Source organism: Thermothelomyces thermophilus, chromosome 6 (assembly GCF_000226095.1).
Source record: "Thermothelomyces thermophilus ATCC 42464 chromosome 6, complete sequence".
Taxonomy (NCBI): Eukaryota; Fungi; Ascomycota; class Sordariomycetes; order Sordariales; family Chaetomiaceae; genus Thermothelomyces; species Thermothelomyces thermophilus.
In genome coordinates this window covers 3,028,564-3,051,551 of record NC_016477.1, presented here as the reverse complement: position 1 = coordinate 3,051,551, position 22,988 = coordinate 3,028,564, and the positions used below count along the sequence as shown (strand labels likewise).

Below are 22,988 nucleotides of genomic sequence, written 5' to 3'. Positions count from 1 at the left end.
GTGCACAACTTGTTGACTTCCATTGGTATCGGGGTATTTAATACCGCCAGCTTATTAATCATAGCTAACAGACAATTGTCTTGATTAATGCACAGCATCCTCCGCTCATCACGATCCTGAGCAACAACAATCGCCTCCGGTTTCATTCAACAAGACCAGCCACCGCCGAAGTTGAGCATTGAAAGAAACATATAATTGCATAATTAATTATCCAGCAATTGTTGCCGACAACTCCAGCCAGCCGTCATCACAACCACCAATTTTACCCGGGCCCGTTCTCACATAATTATAATTAAGCTCTCCTAGTTTTCTCAAATCAGCAGAAGCCAAGGGGGGAAAAAATGGCTCCCCCATCCACATCCTCCCTCTCCTCCCTCCCACCGCCCCCGCCAGTTCCCAACGTGCAGTTGTCACTCCCATCCCCACACGTCCTGCTCGTCACTCTCGACCGCCCGCGCGCCCTCAACGCCATCCCCGCCGCCCAGAACCAGGCCATGGCCGCGCTCTGGGCCTGGTACGACGCCCAGCCGCAGCTGCGGTGCGCCGTCCTCACGGGCGGGGACGGCCGCGCGTTCTGCGCGGGCGCGGACCTGCGCGAGTGGGACCAGCGACATACCGCTGATGACGAGAACAACAACAACAACAACAACAACGAGAACAACACCGCGAGCGACCGCCAGGCGGTGGACAAGGCCTGGGAGGCGGCGCGGGCCCGGGAGCTGTGGACGCGGGAGGGGTTCGGCGGGCTGTCGAACCGGGCGGGCAAGAAGCCGGTGATCGCGGCGGTGAACGGGCTGTGCCTGGGCGGCGGGATGGAGATGGTGGTCAACTGCGACCTGGTGGTGGCCGACGGCGCGCGGGCCCGCTTCGGGCTGCCCGAGGTCGGCAAGGGCGTCGTCGCGGTCGCGGGCGCGCTGCCCCGGCTGGTCCGCACCATGGGCCGGCAGCGGGCGGCCGAGATGGCGCTGCTGGGGCGGATCGGCTACACGGCCGAGCAGATGCGCGACTGGGGCATCGTCAACTTCGTCGTCGGCGAGGGTAAGGCCGTCCAGGAGGCGGTCAAGATCGCCGAGGAGATCGCGAACAACTCGCCCGACGCCGTCATCGCCTCCAGGGAGGGACTGCGGCTCGGGTGGGAGCCCCTGGGCCCCCAGCTGGGGACCGAGGTGCTGGAGAAGGGCGTGTATGGCAGGATCGACGGCGGCGAGAACATGAAGGAGGGTCTCAGGAGCTTCGTCGAGAAGCGGAAGCCGGTTTGGAAGGATAGCAAGCTATGATCGGTATTTTCACATTTGAACTGCTCTTTTCGTGTATCTCTCTGTTTAGACTAATTATATGTGCTGCGTCGGGGTGTTTACCGTCGAACAAGGTGAGATTGTCTAATTACCTGCAACTACCTAGACAACTCTTCCCCACTCAGCTCGGTGTCTCTTGCGCCAGACTGTATCTTCCTTATCGTCCATACAAACTAAACACAGACGTGGGCGTGGAATGGTCTGCTTGTAACGACGTCAATTGATGGGGCCAGCCCAGTTGGGGCGGCAGAACCAGGTGCGAAACCTTTAGCTGAGGGGAAGGGGGAAGGAGGGCTAGACAAGACTCCGTGTCTGTCGCTGGCAACTAATTACTCGCAGGCAGGTATACTCTGATAATATTTCCAATTCATTCATTACCCGTCTCTATACTCTTCCAACGAATTAACCACATGCAGAGGTTGTAAGCAGACTTACGCAACCTAAACCGGGCATCCACCGTCGATTTCCACTCATTGGAAAGTCTTTTCATTGCGGCTCATATTACATGTCTTGAAGCAGAATCTGGTCAGCATTGCTAATACGGGATTGGTGCCCAGATTAAAGTCATCAATCGTCAGAGCCTCACAAGGGTCACCGAGGTTTAAGGAGTGAAAAAGGAAAGAAAAACGAGTATAGTCCTGAGCTTGTTTCTAATCGTTGCCAACAACCAGTCTAGTTTGAAACCTTGAAAGAGAATCAACGGTAGGTGTTGATGATATGGAATTATCGGAAAATGAGGAGGTCCTTGGTTTTAGTCAAAAATATTCCCCCGCATTCTGTTGTCGTGCATTGTCGGCCCCAACACCAACAGCTGAGACACCCAATCGCACCTGCCAACTTGGCATGTCGATGGCCAGAGAACCAGGCCGAACCTAGAGCTTGCTGTACGCCCTTGTATGCCCCCAAAAGACCCAATCAGCCGCATTTCACAAACTCCTGATTCGACAGGATCCGTTGTTGCACGAACTAGTGCGTTCGAGTCTAGACGCAGCACCTCTGAAGGGATCTGAATATCATAAATCGCTATTAAATCTCCTTATCAGTTCTGCTTGCATTCTTCTTCTCTCCCCACCCTCTCTTCACAAACCATTTCGCTTGGTAGAGACTGACGATGCCCGGGACTAGTGCTCATTCGACCGTGACTATCGTCTTGGGCTCGAAGATATTGTTACAGCATTTGACTGTCTGTGGGTCAGATCTGACTGACCCACCAACAGGGATGACGAGCCGGGGTCAACATGTATTTAGACAGCACCTCTGAGTGCCTCTGGCACTTAGAACAATCAACGCTTTTATCACCTACTTCTGCAGACCGTAACAGTTGGTCCAGGAGTGCCGCCCACGGCGCGAATACCGCTGTGGTGTCGTACCTTTGCAGCCTTTCCGAGCTGTACTGATTGCAGCCACCGAGCTGTAGCAGATATGCATCGAGCGCTGGTTCCGGGCGTCGTCGGCCCCGGGGGAATTGTTTAGGGGTTTTGCCTTTCCCAGTCAAGAACCCTCCTTCTCTGTTGCAATCAAAACCGTGAGACTCTGCTGGCCTTCGTCCAACTGCCTCCCGATGGACAGGCTAACAAGTGCACAGATTCCATCTCATCGATTCCGCAGCAACTTCAGCTGCCCGCCCATCAAGCGAGCTCCTCTACCCCTTCCAGACACTCGAATGAAAAGTACGCGAACCCCGCGATATACGCGAAGTATAAGACATTTTTCATCATTTTGAGAATTAGGAGGATAGGACAATGGGAGTCTCCTATTGCTCTATCATTCTCGAAATAACTGTACTGCTCCACCGTTGCTCAAAAAGAGCATTTTGACAAATGGAGATTCCTATTATCCTTACGACAGCTATACTCAATTGATTAGCAATCTTATATAGAATACGTAATATGAGAGCGTAGAAGATACTTTATTAGTATGTATATTAAATATCTTCATAAGTTAGAAGAGTCAATTATCAGACTAAGCGCAGGCGTACTTAGGGCGTGGCAAAAGAGTGACATCTGAGCCCGACCCTTGGTGGTACCTTGGAAGGATCGCTAATGTACACTATAGACCTCTTTTGTCATGACCCAGAGGACCTCATATCATCGAGTTTCCGGAGTAGGAAGTACTTTACCAGGTTGTCCTTGCGGGCTCCACTACTTGTACATACTGGATAAATCTCAGGTACGGTATATACACAGTAAGGTAAAGTACGGAGTATGCAGCACCTCCGTATGGTACATGCATGCGTAAGGTATATACCTCGGCATTCACCGTTGTTGCTAATAATGAACCATTCTAATGGTCTGGCTACGCATTGGACATTATCCTCGTAGTCTCCTTAGTTGACTGCAATCCTAGGGCCTTGAGCCGGGCTTGTTCGAGTCTGTCGCGTGCGAAGTACGGAGTAGTTATTCGCAGGTTCAGCCCTGTAATTCAATGCCAAGCCGTTAGCGCCGGCACCCCACATCAACGCGAACGGGAACTCGAAAACGCCTTACCAAGTAATCTTCTTGTGTGCCCCGCGTTTCTCGACGCGATCGCGAATTGATGAACATTATCTAACGCCAATAAAACACTTTGGGGTGCCTGCGCCGCGCATGCGAGACACCACCAGTAGCCAGCAACGAACATGACGAGGTGACATCCCACGCGAGTTGCCGCACCACGAATCGGAAAACAATGGCGCTTCCTCTGCCCCCGGGCCTGACCCACGCCGAAGTGGCCTTCCTCGCAGAAATGGAACTCGTCACGGTCGTACCGCGCCAGCGACTCGACAGCATTGACCTGCTCAGCGTAAGCCTCAAGAACACAAGATTTCGAAACAAGAATAGAGAGGAGGGGAAAAAAGGGGGGGGAGAAATTGAGAGGGGACAGAGAGGAAGAGAAGAGAGAGAGAGAGGTCGTGAAAAAAGAGAAGAATAGGACATGTAAACTAACCTTTGGTTCTTTTCCGACTTGGACCAGGGCAAAACCCCGCCGCTCCGCCCGCCGCACCGAGCCGACCTGCCCCTCTGGCTGGCCCTCCTGCTCAAGAAGCAGCGCCGCGCCAACATCCTGCCCCCGGCCTGGCTGCACCCGGACTCGCTCCGGTCCATCCTCCTGCACGAGACCAAGGTCGACCCGGACGCCTTCTCCCCGCCCCCGCCCCCGCCCGCCCGCGCCGACCCGGCCCGCCCGGGCATGGTGGTGCCGCGCCGCCCCCAACAACAACAACAACATCAACAACGACAGGCGGGGAGGGGTGGCGGTGGCGACTTGACGCTCTCGGCGCCCTTCGTCGCGTCTTGCACCGCCGACGCCCCCGCCGGATACCTACCGTACCACTGGCTCGAGGTCGCCGAGGCGCTGCTGGCGCACGCGGGCGACGACGTGGCGGCAGCCCTGGGGGGCAGTGGTGGTGGTGGTGGTGGTAGTGGTGGTGGGACAACAACAACAGCAACAACAACATCGTCATCATCATCAGCGTCGACGTCATCCGCGGCCGGGGAGGTGAGAGGCCTGCTGCGGGACCTGGTGGAGGTGCGGGCGGCCAAGATGCGGAGCAGCGCCGCGCGGCTGGAAGGGTTCGGGGGCGGGCTGATGAGCCTGCGGGGCGTGGGCGCGATGGAGCTGGCCGAGAGCCGCGGGTTCGTCCTCGGCGTCGTCGACGGGGTGCGCAAGCTCGGGGCGACCACCGAGGCGGCCCGGCGGGAGGAGGAGGAGGAGGAGAGGATGGGCGAGGGGTTGGGGGAGGGCGAGAGCGACGAGGAGATGGGGATCTGAGATTATATATTCTCGAGATTCGGATTGGGGACGGAAGGAAAGGCGGAACAGGAAGAACGGGGAGAAACGGGGAAGTGCGGATGGCTGGGTTGGGTGGGCTTGGGTTTGGAAAGTTCGCGAGAACTTTGCATGCAAGATGATGGAGTTGCGTGCGCCGGAATGGAAGGGTGGAAGAAAACAAAAGTTTCTACGCTTCAGCACTGCGGAAAGGTTTTACACTGCGGAGAGGTCCAAGGGGAATCAATCAAGCCAAGCCTGCACCACATGAGAGCGAAAGAGAGGAACAAAAAAAAAAAAAGAGCATTTCGAAGCTACTTCAGCGGCCGCAGGAAGGGGTGCGCCTCCGTGTTGAACACGTACTCGTCCAGGCTGATCAGCTCGGGGTCGCTGAAGATGAGGTAGAAGTACTTGAGGGTCTCGGCCAGCCAGAACGACTCCATCGAGTCCTTTTGCTCCGGGGTCTCCGGGGTGGTGACGTCGCGGACGGCCGCGTTGGCCAGCTCGGTGCTCGTCACCCTGTCGATGGCGGTAAACATGTCCCACGCCGCCTCCGGGAGGTCTTCCCGGCCCGTGACGCGGTAGAGTACAAAGATGCTCTCGATGGCTTCCGGCCGCAGGACGTAGGCCCGGTCGCTGATCGAGGTGAAGCCCTCGGGTAGCCGGTCCTTCTTGATGATGGCGTCGGCCTCCGCGTCGCTCCCCGCGGCGTCGGGGTCCTTCCCGGCCCTGCGGAGGACCTCGCGCTTCCAGGCGGCTTCGTCCCACCGGCACTCGTCGTCACCCGCCACCGCTCCAGCAGGACAAGGCGCCATCGTGAATGCCTCGGCCATGACGCCGTGGGGGAAGGCCCTGTAGGTCCAGATGCAGCCCTCGACGAGCTTCCTCGCGGGTTCCATGTCCTCGTCGCGGCCGAAGAGGCGGGCGGCCAGCGCCATCATGCCGCCCCAGAAGCAGGCGAGATGCTGGCCCTGGGGCTCGAGCTCGATGCCGTGCTCCTTGGCGTGCGCGTTGCCGGCGATGAGGATGTCCTCGTCGGCGGGCGTCAGGGGGCGGAAGATGTTGTGCTTCACGGCGGCGTCGACCGCCTTCTCGTACATGCGCCGGTAGACGGGCAGCCGGCCGCCCGTGAGCGCCGCCATCTTGGGCAGGTACTCGTACGCCGAGTCGGCCATGGCGCCGAGGGCGAAGACGGATCCGGAGTTGAAGACGGCCGTCTTGCCGTCGACCTCGAGCGGCCAGAGGCCCGGGAGGGCGGTCGAGTCCTGCTGGGCGGCCATGGCGTCGGCGACGCGCTGCACGGCGTCGAACCACTTGGGGTCGCCCGTCAGCATGGACAGGCGGGTGAACTCCATGGACAGGGTGGCGACCTCGGCGAGGAGGGCCTTCCCGGCCACCTGCTCGGCACCCCGGGCGGCCGCGTGGAGGTCCCAGCGGGCGATGGGCATGCGGTTGGGGGTGTCGAAGGCCTTGTAGAGCATGTCGCCGACCTCGACGGCCTTGCGCAGCAGGCGGCCGTCGCCGCTCAGGTCGTAGGCGGACAGGAAGCCGCCGAGGTAGCGGATGTTGGTCTCGAACACGTTGAGCTCGGGCAGGTCGGTGCTGGTGAAGTTGATGGTCGCCGCCCTGGCGACCGCCTCGTCGAACTCGGGCCGGAGATTCATGATCCACAGCGTGTCGAGCGCGTCGACCAAGGTGGCGCCCCACCCGCCAAACGGGTTCTTGGTCCCGCCCGACAGGGGAGCCAGCTCGTCGGCGCCCCAGGCGAGCTCCCGGTACGACAGCCAGGCCTTGTGGAAGACGTCCCGGACGATCGCCCGGCGCTCCCGCCGCCGGGCCCGCGCGTCCGGGTCCTTCTCGACGGGGAACGTCGCTGCTTGTACCCGCGGGTACCGGACGGGCTTGCCGGTGGGCAGCGGGCGGATGTGGGAGGGCGGGTAGTGGACGGGGAGCCTTGCCCAAAAGGTCGGCTCCTCGTCTCCGCTCGGTAGCCCTCCGAGGCGGCCGCTTAGCTTTGGCACCGTCACTACGCCCTCCCGCAAGTACGTCACCAGGAACAGCAGCAGGATGGCGGCGGCGGGGAACAGGGCGAAGAAGCCCCTCCTCCTGACGGAAAGCATTCTGTTGGATGATGGAGGCGATCGGTTGACCGGAGACGTGCAACAGACGCCCGGGCGCACATTCGCTGGATTCCGCCGAAGGGGATCTCTCTAAAAAGAAAACGATCGAGTCGAAAGCAACCCTCCGGAGTGGCCGTACAATAATACTGTACGGACGTACATACATACGTATGAACGAATACATGCGGCTTTCCTGGCCACGGCCCGGAGCCTGCTCCTTGCCGAGTTACCCGACCATTACAGATCCCTCGAGAAGCCGGAAGCCGGAGCCAGCTCCCCAGATTGGCTGGCTTGGGCCTCCCAACGCCTGCCTACATACACCTAATTTATGGGCCTGCTTGGCTCAGCTCAGGGGCTGGGGCTGACTGAGCGTTTGTCTTGGCAACGCAGGGTCCCCCCCCCCCCCCCCTTCCGTTCGGCTTACAAGACGGGAACTGCGCGGCTCCCCCCTGTTTGATCCTGAGCGAGCTGGCACTCCCGAAAGTTCCCTAGTGTCCTGCGGGATTCTGCTCTTCAGGCAGGTATTGATTTTGAGCTGTCGAGGTCCTACTTTTTCTTTCCTTCTATATTTCATCGTCGTTTCTCCCGGAATAGACGAAGCCAAGGACGTTTCCTCGTGGCTACGTACTGTGACCAAGGAGATTGACGAATATAGACTTATTGCTCGTTAATTCCGGAGGACGGTCCGTACTACCCTCCAGACGAGTTTGGAGGATTGGGGGACCGAGTTTGTGACGCTGTTCAGGCCCGCCAGTGGCTCGTCAGGTCCAGACAGCGTCGCAAGGGCATGGGAAATTCGGCTTAGCGCGGCTGACTGCATACATACACTACTACCGTACATGGAGCTATGTATGTACAGGGCGGGTAGTGTACGGATTAAATATGTCCATATTACATGGATGTATAGCTACAGTACATAGTGTACGCCTAAACCTAAACGCCATTGCCTCCCCGACAGGGTTGCAGTCTTAAAAACCCGGAACCTTTGTTTCTCTTTTCTTTTATTCTTTCTTTTTTTCTTTCTTTCTTCTTTTTTTCCATTTTTCGTCTGCTCTCCTGAACCGTGCTGTCGGGGCCGCACGTCAAGACGCGTCGCACCGGCTCGAAGCATGGCCTCTGCCGTGAACGCTCGGGTCCTCGTGCTCTTTCTTGCGGTGTGCCGTCTCTTGCCGGGGACCCGAGCCGCGTGTTACTACCCGAGCGGCCTCCTGGCTCCCAACGACACGCCCTGCCGGGACGACACACCACACGCAACCTGCTGCGGGCAAGGATACGCCTGCCTCAGCAACGGCATATGCCAGGCCACGGGCGAGGAGCTGAAGAAGCCGGGTGCGAGCGAGTTCGTTCGGGGATCCTGCACCGACAAGACATGGCGGAGCTCCAACTGCCCGCTCTTCTGTATCAACGAGGAATACGACTACCTGGACGGCGGCACGGGCATCGCCAAGTGCGAAAACACGTCCAACGACCTGTACGTCTGCATAGACGGGCAGGAGTCTAGCTGCGAGGAGGGGATCAACGTCTTGTATTTTCCGGGTATGTGTGTGTGTGTGAGTGTGTGTGTGTGTACTGTTGTGTTGTGCTGTCTTGTGTTGTCTTGTGCCGAATCCGAGTGACGGGCGCCGACTCCTCGTCCATGTCTAACAATTTCCAGGAACGCCATCCGCCCTCACGACTATAGGCGTCGCCGCTTCCACTACCTCCTCCTCCTCGTCTTCCTCCTCCTCCTCCACCGCCGCGTCTTCCACATCATCCCAGGACAGCTCGACGACAACCCCGCCCGGGCCGACCAGAGCCACGGAAACGCAAACCGTACCAAACGAAGAGGATACGTCCTCCTCCTCGTCCTCGTCCTCCTCCTCCAATGTAGGGGCGATCGTCGGCGGCACCATCGGGGGGGTCGCCGCCGTGGTCCTCGCCGGCGCGGGCGGCTGGCGGCTCGCAAAGAAACGGGAAGGGCGTGCATATGCGGTCGACGACCTAAACGTCAACGGCACCGGAATGTCGCCGCCGTCGGGAGGAGGTTACCAGCCACCGCCGGACCAGAAGCTGTCCTACGGCGGCACGCCGTCCTATTACGACGCCGCCGGCGAGGCGCACACACTCTCTCCTTACCCGCCACAGACGCAGCAGCATCCTTACGGCCCTTACGAGATGGCGCAGCTGCCGTCGCAGCCGCCACACGTCACGGAGCTCTCTTCGGACCGACCGCTGGAACTGCCCGCGGACCACCACCGATGAGGAGCTTCGAAGTCTTTAATTATTTGTCAACAAAGGAAACCGAGGGGCCAACCCGGAACCTGGTCACCACCATCATCATATCGAGCGACGGCCGTTTAGGAGAAGGAGGCGAGGTCTTCTCTGGGCACTCATCGTTTGCCATTTTATTTTGCTAATTGTGGTAGATGGATGGATGAGGAAATCAGCGATCTTCGTATGATCTGATTATGGAGTTCGGTGAGGGAGGAAGAAGGAAGAGGCTGACCAGGGCCACCCTGCAGGGAAGATGTGGGTGGCTGCAACCCTGGTGGGGCCGGGAACCCTAGTGGGGCCCGGTCCACCACACTAATTACAGTAGTGTAACTGCGATACACTCTCGCCCACGGCGGCCTTGATTTATGAGTTCAACTCACCAACCCTCGTGAACATAACACAACACAGCAGGTCTCTCTTCCTTCGGGGTTCCCTTCATGCCACCACACCCCCTTGCCCGTCACCCCGTCACGGCAAAAGAAGACCGGCTTGTCTTGACTGTGAGAAGGAAGTCTACTGTAGTCCCTGCTTCTTCTCCTCGGCTGTCTTGCTGCTACAGTCTCGGGTTGGTGTGGGGGCCCCCACGGCGGGAGGGCATTCCTCCCCACTCGCAGTCCTTCGGTTCCTCGGAGAAGACAAGGCAGGCTATGAGACTAAGAAACACAAGACAAGCCCTTGAGACAGAAACGGAAGGTGTTTGTTGGGGTACTAATTAACAATTCTTCAGCCGCCATCCGTGCGTGCCATCTTCTTCCTGGGCTAATACCCAGCCAAGGAACCGAGCATCGGGATGAATCCATAAATCTGAGGTGGGTTGATTTGCATTCCAGGCTTAGATCTATTGATTGATAATGGTCGGTTCTGCGAGCGCTTTATTACCTATGGTTTGATCTAATCCTGAACGTGATCTCAAACACAGAGTGAATTCCATGGTCGATATCATAATTATTAGTTGGAGCGAACAGATTGCTTGCACACTTCTCGGATAGCGGCCGCTCCCCCAACTGTCGTGTTGGTGTTCTGTGTTGACCCGTTCGGATAATTATCAATTCGGAGCACGGCGGCCTTGGTCTGCTCGCCTTCGACCACAATGGCCTTTCATACCAACCATGAACAAGCCATAATGTACGAAAGCCGAGAACTCCGATGTTCGTCACCCAAGCATTGATTCGCCTTTGGTATTAACAAAGCCAAGACAAAGAGAGCCTAATTAATGCTTCGCTGAATTGCTTTGTCCTGCAATGGTGCCTTATATTCTTGTGGTCCTATTAACTGTCCAGAGAACTCGACCAAGATCAAGACTTGATATGATTATGCGCAAAATATTCCATTCGTTCTCTCTCCCACCCAGACGCCTGAAAGAGACAAAAGCCAGTCAATTACCGCAAAACGACACTCAAGGGAGGTCCAACTCCCTCAATCGGAGATCCCCAAATCCACCCGAGGCTAGCAAACTTCTAAACACAAACGCAAACACACACACACACACACACACACACACACACACACAACACCCCTGCCAGACCAAGACAGCAATACCTTAGGCAAGCCAAAGCAGGGTCCAACAAAACAAACAAACGTCTTGTCGACGATAACATGCACTCGGACTACCTCGACCATTACCACCGTCACCACCACCATCGATACCACCAGTACTACGCCAGCGCACACCGACATCACCACAACGGAGGCAACAACAACTCGAACCCTCCCCAGAACCAGGGCGCCACCACCACCGCCGCCGCCGCCGCCGCCGCCGGTGCCGCCCGCACCAACCTGCAGCTGGCCCTCCTGGGCTCCGTCGCAGCCGCCGTCCTGCGCCGCCCGGACCTGGCCCTGCTACTGCTGCACGGACTGGCCCGGCCGCTGGTGCGCGCCGCCGCCGCCGCTGCCGGGGGGGCCCGGGACCCGCACCCGCACCTTCGCCTGGCGGGCTTGTTACCGTCCTGGCTGGTGCCCGAGGCGCTGCGGCCGCTGCGGCACGGCCTGCCGCCGTCGTCGCCCTTCCGGGCGGCGCTGCACGCGCTGCGCTGGGAAGTGCGCCGCAACCGGGAGGCGCTGTGCTGGGCCGGGTGGGCCTTCGCTGGCCTCCTGCTCGCCTCGTCGGCCGGCCTGGTCCCTGCCGCGGCTGCGCGCGCCGTCGTCGGCTGGGCCGTGCCCCTGCTGCGCGCCGCCGCCGAGCTGTACGGCCACCTGCTGCTCACTTGCCTCGGGGTCACCTGGGCCGTCACGGCCGTGCGGGTGGCCGGGGACGTGCTGCTGTTCGCTGTTTGGTTGGTTCTCCAGACAGCGAGGGAGCTGGTGGTGCAGTGGGCCGGCTTCGTGAGGAGGCGTTGGGCGGTGATCTTTGCCGGGCTCGCCTGTTGGGGCCTCTGGGAGTGGCTGTCAAATCTCGACTATGACGTGCTCTGGGTAGAGGCGGCCCATTGGTTCCTGCTGACCTGCGCCGAGTTGGTGTATCTGTCTGGGGATGTGGTGAGGGACATGGCTAAGAGTATCGAGTTCGATTTTGTGTGAGATTCCATGAGCAGCGGCGTGGAATCGGACTGAGTGAGCGGGTCATCCACGTAAGCCCCCATTATGCGGCCCCGGCCGTCCGGATCCCGTGCGCCCCCGTCTCAATCACCGTGTACCCGGCCGCGTTCCCTTGTCCCACGGCAGCCCTCTCGTAGGCCTCGTCGCTTCTGTCACACAGCACCTTCAAGTCTTCATCGCTCAACACCTGTTCGCCCCCGGAGAGGTTGTACACCTGCCCGTCCTTGAGCAACAGCGCCTTGAGCGTCTCTCGGTCTAGGTCCTCCCGCATATCGATCTTCTGCCCCATCGTCCTGAACCCGCCCTTCTTGATGACGAGCTTCTCCAGCCTGCGCTTGGCGTCCGCGCTCATCAACAGCTCCTCCTCCACCGTCCCCTTCGTGGCGAGCCGGTACACAATGACGGGCCGCGTCTGGCCGATCCGGTGCGCCCTGTCCTGCGCCTGCAGGTCCTGCTGCGGGTTCCAGTCGCTATCAAAGAGTATGACGGTGTCGGCGCTGGCGAGATTGATGCCCTGCCCACCCGCGCGGGTGGACAGCAGGAAGATCTTAATGTCCGGGTCCGTGTTGAACTCGCGGATCTGGGCTCGCCGGTCCTCTTGCGCGACTCCGCCGTCGATGCGGCAGACGCGCCACTTGCGGAGCTCGGCGCAGTAGTCTTCGAGAATGTCAAGCTGAGTCTTGAACTGCGAAAAGATGAGAACCTTGTGGCCGCGCTCGAAAAGGGCGGGAAGGAGGCGGTCGAGGAGGAGCATCTTGCCGGACGCTGTAACAATGCTCTCGTCAATTGGCACCCCGCTATCACTCGCCCAAGGGTTGTAGAAGTTATGCGGACTGTTGCAGACCAGCCGGAGCTGGAGGAGTGGGTTTCCCAGCTTCTTGTTTGCAATTTCTCGTTCTGCGAGCCATCAGCATGAGCGTACCCCAATCGGGAATGATGTGAAAAAAACATACTCGCGATTTCAAGAGTGTGCGCTCGCTCAAATTCCTCTTCGTCGAGAACCTCCTCGGCCACCTCGGCCGCCTCGGCGTCTTCGTCGGCCAACTTCTTAGCAAGTTTCGCCTCAAATTCGTCGTCATCTAGCAGGTCGTCGTCCGAGTCATCCTCCTTGTACGACTGCCTGGTCTTCCGTGAGCGGCCTCGGGTGCTTTGCGGGGTGGACTGCCTGCTCGACTTGGCGCTCTTTGGCGCTGGAGACTCGGCTTCAGGCGGGCTCTTTCTCTTGGCCGCTCTCCTTGTCTGTTTCGGAGATGGCTCCGCAGGTGCTTGCTGATTTGGAGGAGAGGCTTTCGGCGGCCGGCCTTGAGGGCGTGCTTTGCCCATCATGAGGCTGAACGCATTCTTGGCTGGCGGGATGACGTCCTTCGGCTTCGCGGCGGCCGGTTTACTCCTCGTTGTCACCGATTCGCTCTCTGCCTCTGGTTCCCGCTTGACGCTGCTCGATCTCGTGGAGCGAGGGCTGAGGGTCGGCGACGATGCCTTGCTGTTCGTGGCCGCCGTCAGACGCTCGACAACCTTGTGTTCCAAGTACGCTCGCGTATCAATGTTCTTATCGTTGATGACATTGTATAGGTCCGTCTGCTCCTTGGTCATAGGTGCGTACAAGACGTACTCACGCTTCTTGGGCAGGTACTTGGCGACATCGGCCTTTACCCTGCGCAGCAGCAGGGGTTGTAGCACAATATGCATCTTCTTGACGAGCTCTTGCTTGGTCTTGTCAGCGATGAACTCTTCAGTGCCCTCTTCGTCCTCCAAGTCGCTGAAGTCGAACCAGCTCTCGAACGCCTCCCAATCGCGGAAGATCTTGGGGAGCAGAAAGTTGAGCAGCGACCACAGCTCCTTGAGATTGTTCTGTAGGGGAGTGCCCGTGATGAGGAGACGGGTGGCCGACGTGAAGGACTTGAGTTCGCGGAACAGCTTTGAGTCAAAGTTCTTCATGCGGTGTCCCTCGTCGATGATGATGAACTCCCAGTTGATCTTGGAAAGGGCGGCGCGGTCCTTGAGGACCATCTCGTAGCTGGTGCAAACAACGGGAAACTTCTCCGTCGGCCTTCCACCGTGGATGTGACGCATGATCTTGGTCTTGAAGATCTCATTGCGCTGCTGGGGTGTCCCGTGGTACATGACGACTGGTATCGAGGGAACCCATTGGTGGAATTCGTCTAGCCAATTGGATAGGGTGCTCAACGGGGCGACGATGAGATGGGGGCCGAGGTAGTTCTCCTGTTCTCGAAGTAGCGCAATCAGAGAAATCGTCTGCACGGTTTTACCTGGGTCAAGTTAGCTTGTGGAAGGCGAAAAAGAAGGCGACAACAACTCAACATACCCAATCCCATTTCGTCGGCCAGAATCCCGCTCATGCCCTGGATGCAAATCTCGTACATCCATGTAAGGCCCTCGAGCTGGTAGTCCCGCATAGTGCCGCCGACGAGGCACTTGGGCTGCTTCGCCATGGTCAGGTCATGCTCGCCAAGCGCCTTGCCATCCAGACTGGTGCCGACGCGACCCAGGACCTTCGTCTTGTTGGTCAGAATGCTGCTGAATGCCGCGCTCTGGGCGAGGAGGCGGTCTAGATCTTTGGCCTTGGCTTCGCGCTCCTCCTTGCTGAGCACCCGCTTCTTCCATTTCTTCCTGCGCCTCTCCTCGGCTTTGAGGTTTTCTTTGCGCGCCTTCTCCTCTTCGGCGGCGAGCACCTGCTCCTCCCTCATCTTGGTGTAGCTCATCTTGGACGCGTCCTTGGCTGGGCGCGTAGGGGACTGCGGAGGCGGAGAAGAGGGTGCACTGGTCGGAAGCTGCGAGATCGGGCTCACTGACCCGCCATCGGGGGAGGAAATATACGGCATTGTCGGGAGAATGAGGAGGGATCAACGGGTGGTTGTTGAATACGACGACTGAGGATGGCGAACGAGCGTGATGAGGAAGAATTCAGAAGAAAAGAAGCAAAACCGGTCACAATCGGAATGCAGTAAGGCACGAAAACATCAGATGCTACAGAGACTGCATGGAAACAATACGATGACCGATGCAGGATTCTGCGGCACAATGGACAAGTTTAACCGGATAGATGCTGGGTTTGCAGAAGGGCAGGAACGGTAATGAGTGGAAGGGCGCGCGATCCACGCGACTGGGTGATCGCCAATGAGATCGAAAACGCGTCAAACGCCCGCGCGCAGTCACGAGCAAGGGACCCGCTCGTTAAAGGCACACCGCACAGGCCCACATCTTCATCCCTGTTACGACTCAGTTAGGTACTGTACTCGGTCGGTACAGTACTTAGCAAGGATCGAGAGAAGTGCCCCTCGTCTTGACCCAAACCCAATTTTGCCCCGCATTTCCTGCCGGGTCAAAATTGTTTGACGACTCCAACCCCACCATCAACAGAAAGAGAGAGAGACCCCAAGTCCTCGCTAAGCCAACAAAATTCAATCACCAACCAAACAACCCGGAGTCTTTCTTCTTCGAGGTTCCGCCTTACCATCTGCCCAAACTGTTTTCCCTACGAGCCGCCGCACGCCCAGCAGCAGCCCTGCGAAGCGTCTCTCCCCTGCGCCAAGTCTCGTCCCGGCCGCTCAACGCCATCTCGCTGTCCAACCCGCGCATCATGGCCGCCCTCGACGCGCAAAAGTACACCCCCACCGAGGAGTCCGAGATCCAGGCGTGGCTCGACAAGGCCGCCTCCATCAAGGCTGGTGCTTCCGACGCCCTCCTCGACTCCCTCAATGCCGACCTCGCGACCCGCACCACCGCCATCGGCACCAAGCCCAGCAAGGCCGACGTTGCCCTGTACGAGTCACTCGCCCCGCTCGTCAAGTCCTGGACCCCGGAGCAGCGCACCGGCCAGAACGGCCGCCCCAACATCGTCCGCCTCGTCGATTTCGTCCAGAACAGCCCGCTCTTCGGCCTCAACGTCGCCGACGCCGACAAGGTGCAGGTCGATGCCGAGGAGATCCTCTACGTCAAGCCGCCCGTCGACGCCAAGGCCGAGAAGGAGCGGCTGAAGAAGGAGAAGGCCGCTGCTGCTGCTGCGGCGGCGGGGGGCGTCGGCGCCGATGGAGACAACAAGACGCTCGTGGATCGGACAAAGGAAGCCGCCGGTGTGGTGGCGGACGAGGCCGCCGAGGTGAAGGACAAGGCGGCGGCGGCGGTCGCGGGAGAGGCCGGCGCGGCCGCCAAGAAGCAGAAGAAGGAGAAGAAGGAGCGGGCGCCCAAGCAGCCGGCGGCCCCGGCGGCCCCGGCGGTGCTGTCTCCCTGCCTGATCGACCTCCGCGTCGGCCACATCCTCAAGGCGATCAAGCACCCCGAGGCCGACTCGCTCTACGTCTCGAGCATCGCCATGGGCGACGCGCCCGGCACCGACGACACGTCCGAGTACGAGGGCCAGGTGGTGCGGACCGTGTGCTCGGGCCTCAACGGGCTCGTCCCGCTCGAGGAGATGCAGGGCCGCAAGGTGGTGGTGGTGTGCAACCTGAAGCCCGTCAAGATGCGCGGCATCAAGTCGGCCGCCATGGTCCTCGCCGCCTCGCCCCGCGTCAAGGAGGGCGAGGCCGACGACCACAAGGGCCCCGTCGAGCTGGTCAACCCGCCAGCCGATGCCAAGGCCGGCGAGCGCGTCTTCTTCGAAGGCTGGGAGGGCGAGCCCGAGAAGGTGCTCAACCCCAAGAAGAAGATCTGGGAGACCTTCCAGCCCGGCTTCACCACCACGGACGATCTCGAGGTCGCGTTCGACGCCGGCGTGGTCGAGGCGCTGGAAGGCAGGACCGGGTTGGGGAGGCTGGTGACGGCCAGCGGCGGCGTCTGCAAGGTCGTCTCACTCAAGGGAGCTCAGGTGCGGTGAGGTACGGTCTGACTATCCAGCCAGGTTATCATATAAGTGAGGGTAGATCTAGATACCGGCACGATGGGGAATTATCAAACAACGGAAAGTGTTGGACCGCATGTTTGTCAGGAGGAAGAAAAAGAAATAGAACATGTGTACGGAGCTACCCGTACGATGCCGAAACAAACCAATCCTCTCCCCACCAGATCGCAATTCTTTCTTCGTCTCTCCCCCCGCCCCCCCCCCCCCCCCACCTTTTCCTGTTCATGTTATTCTTTTCCCTTCCTTCTCTAAGCCACAGTAACAATGGCCGTCGGCTCGGGCAACCCGGTGGTCGTCTCGCAGCCAGTCGTGACAATGACGGTCTCAGCAGCCTGTCGTGCAGCGAGGGCACACCTCGGTGATGGCGGTCACGGTTGGCGTGTATGAACAGCAATCGGTGCTGAGGATTTAGCAGCGGCGGCAGCAGCGGGCATCAGTCCAGTCAGCCCCAGTTACTCGCCCACTCTATCGTCTCCTTTGAAGCGAAGCGAAGCGGACGAACCCCCTTCCTCCCTTCCCTGCCCTCCTTCTTCTGAATTGACTTAGCTACACGGCGCTTCAATGCTCGTCACCTTGATGTACATGGCGCACATCACGGGGTCCTTTTGCGAAGAAAACAGATTCTCTAGCCTATGTGTTATTTAAGGGGGACAATCTCGAGAAGAGAGCAATTCTTCTTCAAATATCACAACCTCAACCTCCTCCCCTTCGAGAACATTCGTAGCCACTTCCGGCTGACCAGGCCCGATATCCCAAGCGACAGTTCCGCCTTGAGCGAACGCCAAAGGCAAATTTCGGAGGTAGAGCAAGTTCCTCTCTCGGAAACCCTTAAGGGTTTCTCGGTTGTGGTAGTTAAGAGACCAGCGTTAGTAGCTGCAGATGCTCGATCAGCCGAGTGTGGCAGCGGATAAAAAGGTGAACATGGTCAGACGAACAAAGAGGCCTGCAAGGTGATAATCACGGAGAGGAACAATCACAGCCGCTTCCGTACATACCTTGCAGCAAGTCTTGCCGGAGGGCGAGGCGCCTGCATGCAGGGCGCAGACGCACACGCCGGGGGCCCTGCGATGCGAGGTTGCACGAGACTCGGGTGTCCGCACTTCACTTGTCCTTCACAAAAAGACCGGGATCTGAGTGTGTGTACAGTGAGAGAGACGTCTGATTAGAGTTCCTATCCATGCTCCCCCCTCATAGTATACAACATCATCGTGGAGTTGTCGACCACCCCAGACGTACCCCAGACGTTAAATAACGTACATGCATCAAGATCAACCCCGTCTTTATATATCGCAAACGCCACGCCAGCAATGCCAACCACGCCAAAAAAAGACAGAAACGCCAATAGAAGCAACCAAGCACCCGGGTTTAGTGGTACAGCAGTCAACACATTTTCCTGCCAGAGACTCCCTTCAGTGCCGCGCCATATATCGTCACCTCAAGAGAAGAAATACTTGCTGTCCTTGAGCTGGGTCACGTCAAAGTCGCCCTTCTTGGGTATCGCAGGGAACGTCAGCGGCAGCCAGAGCTCGACCTGCGATGGCTTCGAGCCACTCCGTTCCTTCTTCCTCTTGGGCTTGTTCATTTCCATGACGAAGTAGTTGGTACCGTGGAGCTCCTTCAGGTGTGCCGCAAAATTCTTCAGGCCCTCCGTCACCTTGTTCCTGACGTCTTCCCTTTCGATGGGCTCGCCGTCGTGGCCGTCTCCGTCTTCATCCTCGGCGCCCACGGACAACATCTCTTCGGGATCGACATCGTTAGCCACCATGTCGGGGGTCGCCATCGACTCAAAAATGCTGGCAGGCGTCACCATTTCCTTCCCTTGCCGCACCTCCTCCGGGTCGAGTGAGCGTAAGAGGATCTGACGCCGCCGCTCGAGCAGCAGTTCATCCTTGGCGCCCATGCGGCTCTTCTTGCGCCAATCGATGATCTTCTTGGCCACCTCGGTCGAGGAATCAATCTTTGCCCGGTAGATGGACCCCCGGTACCGTGCTTCGAACTCGGACTTGAGGCGCCCAATGACATCTTCTTGGTGGATACGGATGAAGGCATCGCGGATCACTCGGTTCATGGCATCGACGTCGGCCGCGTGCGTCCAAAACGAGTCGTGAACGGCGGCAAATGTGAGGCCAATGGCGTCGCACTCGAGAGCCGACAGCATCATGTGGCTGGCATCCAGCGAATGAATAAAGTTGGGGGGGAAAGCCTGCAGCTGCTTTCGCCGGTTCACTGGATCATCCCGATCCACGTTGGTGAGAACCAGATCCTGCAGGCAAGTCGAAATCAGCCGGGTGCCGCTCTTCCTGTACGGTTGGACCACGGGCATCCGCAGCGGTGTCGTCCACACGAGGGTGTTGCGGAAGTGAGAGGCCAAATCCTCGTCTCCCGCTTTCGACGACGCTTTGGCCTTCTTCTTGGTGGACTTGGACTCCTCGCCAGACCCGACCTTCTCGCCCGAAGCTTCGGCAATCCGGTCTAGCTGCTCCGGAGTCACGGCACGGCACACGCGCCCTCCGATCTCGCCGAGCCAGTTCTGGATGTCATGGGCGCCACGGAACATCGTTGACAGCGCCATGAAAACCTTGGCGGCAATGTACGACGCTAGCACGCCCGAACTCAGGCCCGTTTCCTTCTCGATGTCTGGGTACAGCGAGTCCAGCTGTTTCTGGACCTGCTTCTTGGCGCCAACGAAGGTAACTCCGTAGACGTTGGTCATGACCGTCTGCTTCACGACCTTCCTAGTAATCTTGCCATCCATGGCCTGGGCAAACTCGTTGCCGTTGGCGAGATCCTCCGTCACCTGCTTCTGGACTAGCTCGGCCACCGCCGAGTACACATCGGCAGGGCGATCACCGGGCAGAAGATTGACCTGCTGCGCACCCCACGTATCACCACCAAGAGCAGCATAGTGCTGCAGGCCGTTGCACGTCCCGTCCTGGTGAACGGGGAGGTGAGAGACGTAAGCGGTGGGATCCGGAGAGGACAGGGCTGCCTTCAACTCGAAACAGGTGGCGAGGCACTGCCAAGGGTCTTCGGCCTGAAGCCACCAGCGCTTCCCGGTAAGCGGGTTGTCCGCAGAGTCGAAGATGTTCTCAAGGTTCCGGTCCGCGAACTCTTCACGCTCCTTGAGACTAGCCTTGTCGAATCCGTAGACGTTGGAGAGGTGGACTTTGAGCCAGGCCAGCCCCGATTTCCCGAGAGGCCTGCCCTTGGCGAAGAGCAACAGACCGCGCATGTTGTCGGCACCCATGTGGTTGAGATAGGTGGGTATCGGGTAGGCGCGCCCACGGAAGTCGATGTTGTGCGGGAAATAGAAGGTCTGATCCCGGAAGGCCCGTGCGATCTCGAGCTGGAAATTCATGAAGCACCGGACGGAATGCAGCCCCGACTTCTCGTTCTCAGCAGCTTTCACCGCCCTGAGCCACAGGCGCCTCTTCATCGGGTCGTCGGTCGAATCCGGTTCCGGAGGGATGGGGATCTTGGGATCCAGCGCCGGCAGGTTTGCAAACTCCTCCCCGGTGTTCCAGGCCTCCAGCATCACGTCGAATACGGGACGGTTGATCTTCCAGGCGGTCTTCCCGAGCACGTCCAGGCCCCTCATCATCTGTTCCATGTCCCCCCGCTCGATGGCCGCCTCGGCATAGATGCGCTGATCCTTCTCGTGGTTCTTCAGACGGACAAGAGGGCTCGGCGACGTGATAAAGCCACCCTTGTCAAACTTGGACCACGGCTCGGGCTCAACAACCATGGGCAAATGGCGAGCCAACGCTTCTCCCCTGGGCTCGCGCTTCATGAGCTCGATCAGTGAGCGGTTGGGTTGAATAACACCAACTCTCCTCCCCTTTTTGAGCTGCACAGTGTGCGTAAAGGCCGGTTGAACCTGAGTCACCTTCTCCTTCGTCTCTGGATGCTCCCGCTCCACCACGATCTTTGCTGTGTCCATCAGGGCCCCCAGGATCACGGCGCCGAACTTCGCCTTGATGGCTATGGGCCAGCGGGACGCAAACTCGGAAGGCTCGCTGTTCGTGGCGGGCTGGGAAGCTGGGGAGGCGGTGGCGGTGGGTGACGATTTGGTGGTCGCGGTCGGGGCGGCGTCGTGGAGTCGCATCAGCTGGCGCGCGCTTTTCTGCTTGCGTGGTTTCGATTTAGGAAGGTTTTTGGCTATCGCCTGGGCTCGAATGTCCTCCTCCGCAATCTTGGCCAACTGTTGGACCATGTTAGAGACCGGGATGCCCTTGTCCGCACCATGCATGGCCAGACTACTGAGGGCGCTGAGAATGGCGACGGCGGCAAGGCGGTTTGCGGGTGATTGCAGCAGATGGGGTCCGTAGACGCAGCGCTCCATGTCTTCTCGCGACTTCCGAGGCGCCGACAAGGAGGCCTCAACCTTGGCTTGCTCTTGGATAAGTCGAGCCTCCAGAGCTTGATGCCAGTCGTACAACTTGGAGTTTAGGGAGGGGGTTGACAGCTGGGTATTGAGGCCCATGCTCATCAGCTGCTCGTTCTCTTCCCGCCACCTAGCAATGGCAGCATCGACACAATCCCTTTCTAACCTAGCCTGAACTTCGCGCCGTTGTGAGAGCGGAAGGGATGCAATATCCAAGCCCTCCGGGAGCTCGGACAGCAGCGAGAGAGCTGTCTTCAAAGATTTGAGTCCCATGCCCTTCTGAGGAGTTTCACGGACCTCGGGCGTGCCGCTCGAAGCTTTCCTTTGGGCATCTTGGGTCTCCGTATCCTCCAGATGGGTGCTCTCGTCCTCCTCGAGGGCTTCAGCTTCGGCTGCACCGGAAGCATCTTCGGGAATATAGTAGGCGGGGCACACCTCAGCGATGGTCTCCAGATCTTCATCGCTCAGGACGTTCCCCAGATCCAGCGGTTCATTGGCGTTCTGATGAGGCATCATGCTCATGTAGCGATCTATCCGAGCCGCCCGTGTCGAGCCTTCAGATGTGAGAAGGGTTGTTTTGAGCATATACGCGATGGTGATGGGGGTGAATGGTAGTCGAGCACCCCGAATGTGAAGTTCGAACCACTTGTGTACCTCTTCGGCCTTCTCCTTTGAAGGCTCATTCATGAGCTGAGCAACACGCCCTTGAAGATATCGATTGTGCAGGTCCACTGCCTGGTGCGGCTCCAGTGTTTTCATCCTCTCGAATCTCTTCAAAACCAACGCGGCACGATCCAGCCTTCCGACCTGAACGCAGGCTTCGAATACCGAGAGCATTTCCTCCAGGTCACCGGGAATACCCATAGGGTTGAGGCGTTGTTTGGGCGGGTACGGTTTCGGCTCGGCGAGAACCAGCGTGGAGTTGACATTGAAAGGCCTCAGCATGTGTAGCGGTGGCTGTGACTTTTGCGGCTGGTATTGGGAGGCCAATCCGGTCGAAAGACCCTCGAACGGGACATCGTCGCCAAACCGGTGGTCTTCGAGCGCAGTGGCCAGGTTGCGCTCAAACCCGACAAGGGCCCGATACGACTTCTTCTTCCATGGGCGCGCGTCGGACCCGGTAGTCAGGATCCGACGGCTCTCGGACACATTGGGAAGCGAATTGACGGCCGCGCCTCTCGTCGAGTGTCGTAGGGGGGTGGATGCGAGAAGATGGCGCACCGGGAGGGTCTGTCGTGCGGCGCCGGGGCGGACGAGCATCTTGAGAGGAGAGGGGGGGGGGAGGGCTCGCGCAGCAGTGGCAATGTTTCTGCTGCCTGGCCGTCCGAGAGAAGAGAGATGATGAGGGAAAGGGGCGGGCTTCCACCGGAAGGAGGGAAGTTTGTTGGGAAGCAAGGCAAAACTCAATGCATTAAACAGAATAGTGGTTGTAATAAAACAAGAGAAAAGGAAAGTCGGCGACTTCTAGTACATGAAAAAGGGCTGCTTTCAACTCGCCGAAGTTGGAGAGCAGCTCATTCGAGGTGTTGATCAAAGAGTATCGCCTGTGCTTCTTCCCTCGACCGAAGAAGTCGGATGAGAACACAAGGTCAAAAATTGGCCTCGTTCAATCTTATCAGGATGAGCCGGGACTTCGCGTCGTTCGAACCTGGGAGAAAAAATCTGTGTAGAGCGCGTCTGATTGGACGAGCTGCCAGGCCCCACCAGCAGGAGTGGAGTGCGCTCGAGGCCCCGGTTGTAGTGTAGACCGCAGTGACCGCCAAGAACCTGGAGCAGCACTGGCGGCCAATGGCAAC

The 22,988-nt window shown here is 58.8% G+C and overlaps 8 protein-coding genes across 8 annotated transcripts; 5 read left to right on the top strand and 3 right to left on the bottom strand.

Annotated features, from left to right (window-relative positions):
- Nucleotides 1-35: 35 nt before the first annotated feature.
- On the top strand, nucleotides 36-1,521 carry MYCTH_2310832 (uncharacterized protein). The gene has a single exon (XM_003666246.1). It carries the CDS (start codon nucleotides 342-344, stop codon nucleotides 1,275-1,277), a length of 936 nt encoding a protein of 311 aa, XP_003666294.1. The 5' UTR covers nucleotides 36-341; the 3' UTR covers nucleotides 1,278-1,521.
- Nucleotides 1,522-3,804: 2,283 nt separating this feature from the next.
- On the top strand, nucleotides 3,805-5,201 carry MYCTH_2310831 (uncharacterized protein). Its single transcript, XM_003666245.1, has 2 exons — nucleotides 3,805-4,076; nucleotides 4,248-5,201. The coding sequence occupies exons 1-2, from the start codon at nucleotides 3,963-3,965 to the stop codon at nucleotides 5,043-5,045; spliced, it is 912 nt and encodes a 303-aa protein (XP_003666293.1). The 5' UTR covers nucleotides 3,805-3,962; the 3' UTR covers nucleotides 5,046-5,201.
- Nucleotides 5,202-7,315, bottom strand: MYCTH_2310830 (glycoside hydrolase family 47 protein). The gene has a single exon (XM_003666244.1). The coding sequence runs from the start codon at nucleotides 7,160-7,162 to the stop codon at nucleotides 5,357-5,359; it is 1,806 nt and encodes a 601-aa protein (XP_003666292.1). The 5' UTR covers nucleotides 7,163-7,315; the 3' UTR covers nucleotides 5,202-5,356.
- Nucleotides 7,316-8,196: 881 nt separating this feature from the next.
- Nucleotides 8,197-8,804, top strand: MYCTH_2310829 (uncharacterized protein). Its single transcript, XM_003666243.1, has one exon. It carries the CDS (start codon nucleotides 8,272-8,274, stop codon nucleotides 8,776-8,778), a length of 507 nt encoding a protein of 168 aa, XP_003666291.1. The 5' UTR covers nucleotides 8,197-8,271; the 3' UTR covers nucleotides 8,779-8,804.
- Nucleotides 8,805-10,611: 1,807 nt separating this feature from the next.
- On the top strand, nucleotides 10,612-11,963 carry MYCTH_2310827 (uncharacterized protein). Its single transcript, XM_003666242.1, has one exon. It carries the CDS (start codon nucleotides 11,012-11,014, stop codon nucleotides 11,930-11,932), a length of 921 nt encoding a protein of 306 aa, XP_003666290.1. The 5' UTR covers nucleotides 10,612-11,011; the 3' UTR covers nucleotides 11,933-11,963.
- Nucleotides 11,963-15,032, bottom strand: MYCTH_2310825 (uncharacterized protein). Its single transcript, XM_003666241.1, has 3 exons — nucleotides 14,277-15,032; nucleotides 12,904-14,220; nucleotides 11,963-12,847 (listed from the first exon to the last, which is right to left on the bottom strand). Exons 1-3 carry the CDS (start codon nucleotides 14,791-14,793, stop codon nucleotides 11,994-11,996), a joined length of 2,688 nt encoding a protein of 895 aa, XP_003666289.1. The 5' UTR covers nucleotides 14,794-15,032; the 3' UTR covers nucleotides 11,963-11,993.
- Nucleotides 15,033-15,201: 169 nt separating this feature from the next.
- Nucleotides 15,202-16,986, top strand: MYCTH_2310824 (uncharacterized protein). Its single transcript, XM_003666240.1, has one exon. It carries the CDS (start codon nucleotides 15,552-15,554, stop codon nucleotides 16,782-16,784), a length of 1,233 nt encoding a protein of 410 aa, XP_003666288.1. The 5' UTR covers nucleotides 15,202-15,551; the 3' UTR covers nucleotides 16,785-16,986.
- A 995-nt stretch (nucleotides 16,987-17,981) lies between these two features.
- Nucleotides 17,982-22,793, bottom strand: MYCTH_2310823 (uncharacterized protein). The gene has a single exon (XM_003666239.1). It carries the CDS (start codon nucleotides 22,450-22,452, stop codon nucleotides 18,244-18,246), a length of 4,209 nt encoding a protein of 1,402 aa, XP_003666287.1. The 5' UTR covers nucleotides 22,453-22,793; the 3' UTR covers nucleotides 17,982-18,243.
- Between the last annotated feature and the right edge of the window lie 195 nt (nucleotides 22,794-22,988).

What these genes read in the sequence shown, in the direction of transcription:
- MYCTH_2310832 (XM_003666246.1), top strand. Translation starts at nt 342, where the DNA reads ATGGCTCCCCCATCCACATCCTCCCTCTCCTCCCTCCCACCGCCCCCG.
- MYCTH_2310831 (XM_003666245.1), top strand. Translation starts at nt 3,963, where the DNA reads ATGGCGCTTCCTCTGCCCCCGGGCCTGACCCACGCCGAAGTGGCCTTC. An exon ending in ACAGCATTGACCTGCTCAGC is followed by an intron (nt 4,077 to 4,247) that starts GTAAGCCTCAAG and finishes GACTTGGACCAG; the next exon opens with GGCAAAACCCCGCCGCTCCG.
- MYCTH_2310830 (XM_003666244.1), bottom strand. Translation starts at nt 7,162, where the DNA reads ATGCTTTCCGTCAGGAGGAGGGGCTTCTTCGCCCTGTTCCCCGCCGCC.
- MYCTH_2310829 (XM_003666243.1), top strand. Translation starts at nt 8,272, where the DNA reads ATGGCCTCTGCCGTGAACGCTCGGGTCCTCGTGCTCTTTCTTGCGGTG.
- MYCTH_2310827 (XM_003666242.1), top strand. Translation starts at nt 11,012, where the DNA reads ATGCACTCGGACTACCTCGACCATTACCACCGTCACCACCACCATCGA.
- MYCTH_2310825 (XM_003666241.1), bottom strand. Translation starts at nt 14,793, where the DNA reads ATGCCGTATATTTCCTCCCCCGATGGCGGGTCAGTGAGCCCGATCTCG. An exon ending in GGCCGACGAAATGGGATTGG is followed by an intron (nt 14,221 to 14,276) that starts GTATGTTGAGTT and finishes AACTTGACCCAG; the next exon opens with GTAAAACCGTGCAGACGATT. An exon ending in GCACACTCTTGAAATCGCGA is followed by an intron (nt 12,848 to 12,903) that starts GTATGTTTTTTT and finishes GATGGCTCGCAG; the next exon opens with AACGAGAAATTGCAAACAAG.
- MYCTH_2310824 (XM_003666240.1), top strand. Translation starts at nt 15,552, where the DNA reads ATGGCCGCCCTCGACGCGCAAAAGTACACCCCCACCGAGGAGTCCGAG.
- MYCTH_2310823 (XM_003666239.1), bottom strand. Translation starts at nt 22,452, where the DNA reads ATGCTCGTCCGCCCCGGCGCCGCACGACAGACCCTCCCGGTGCGCCAT.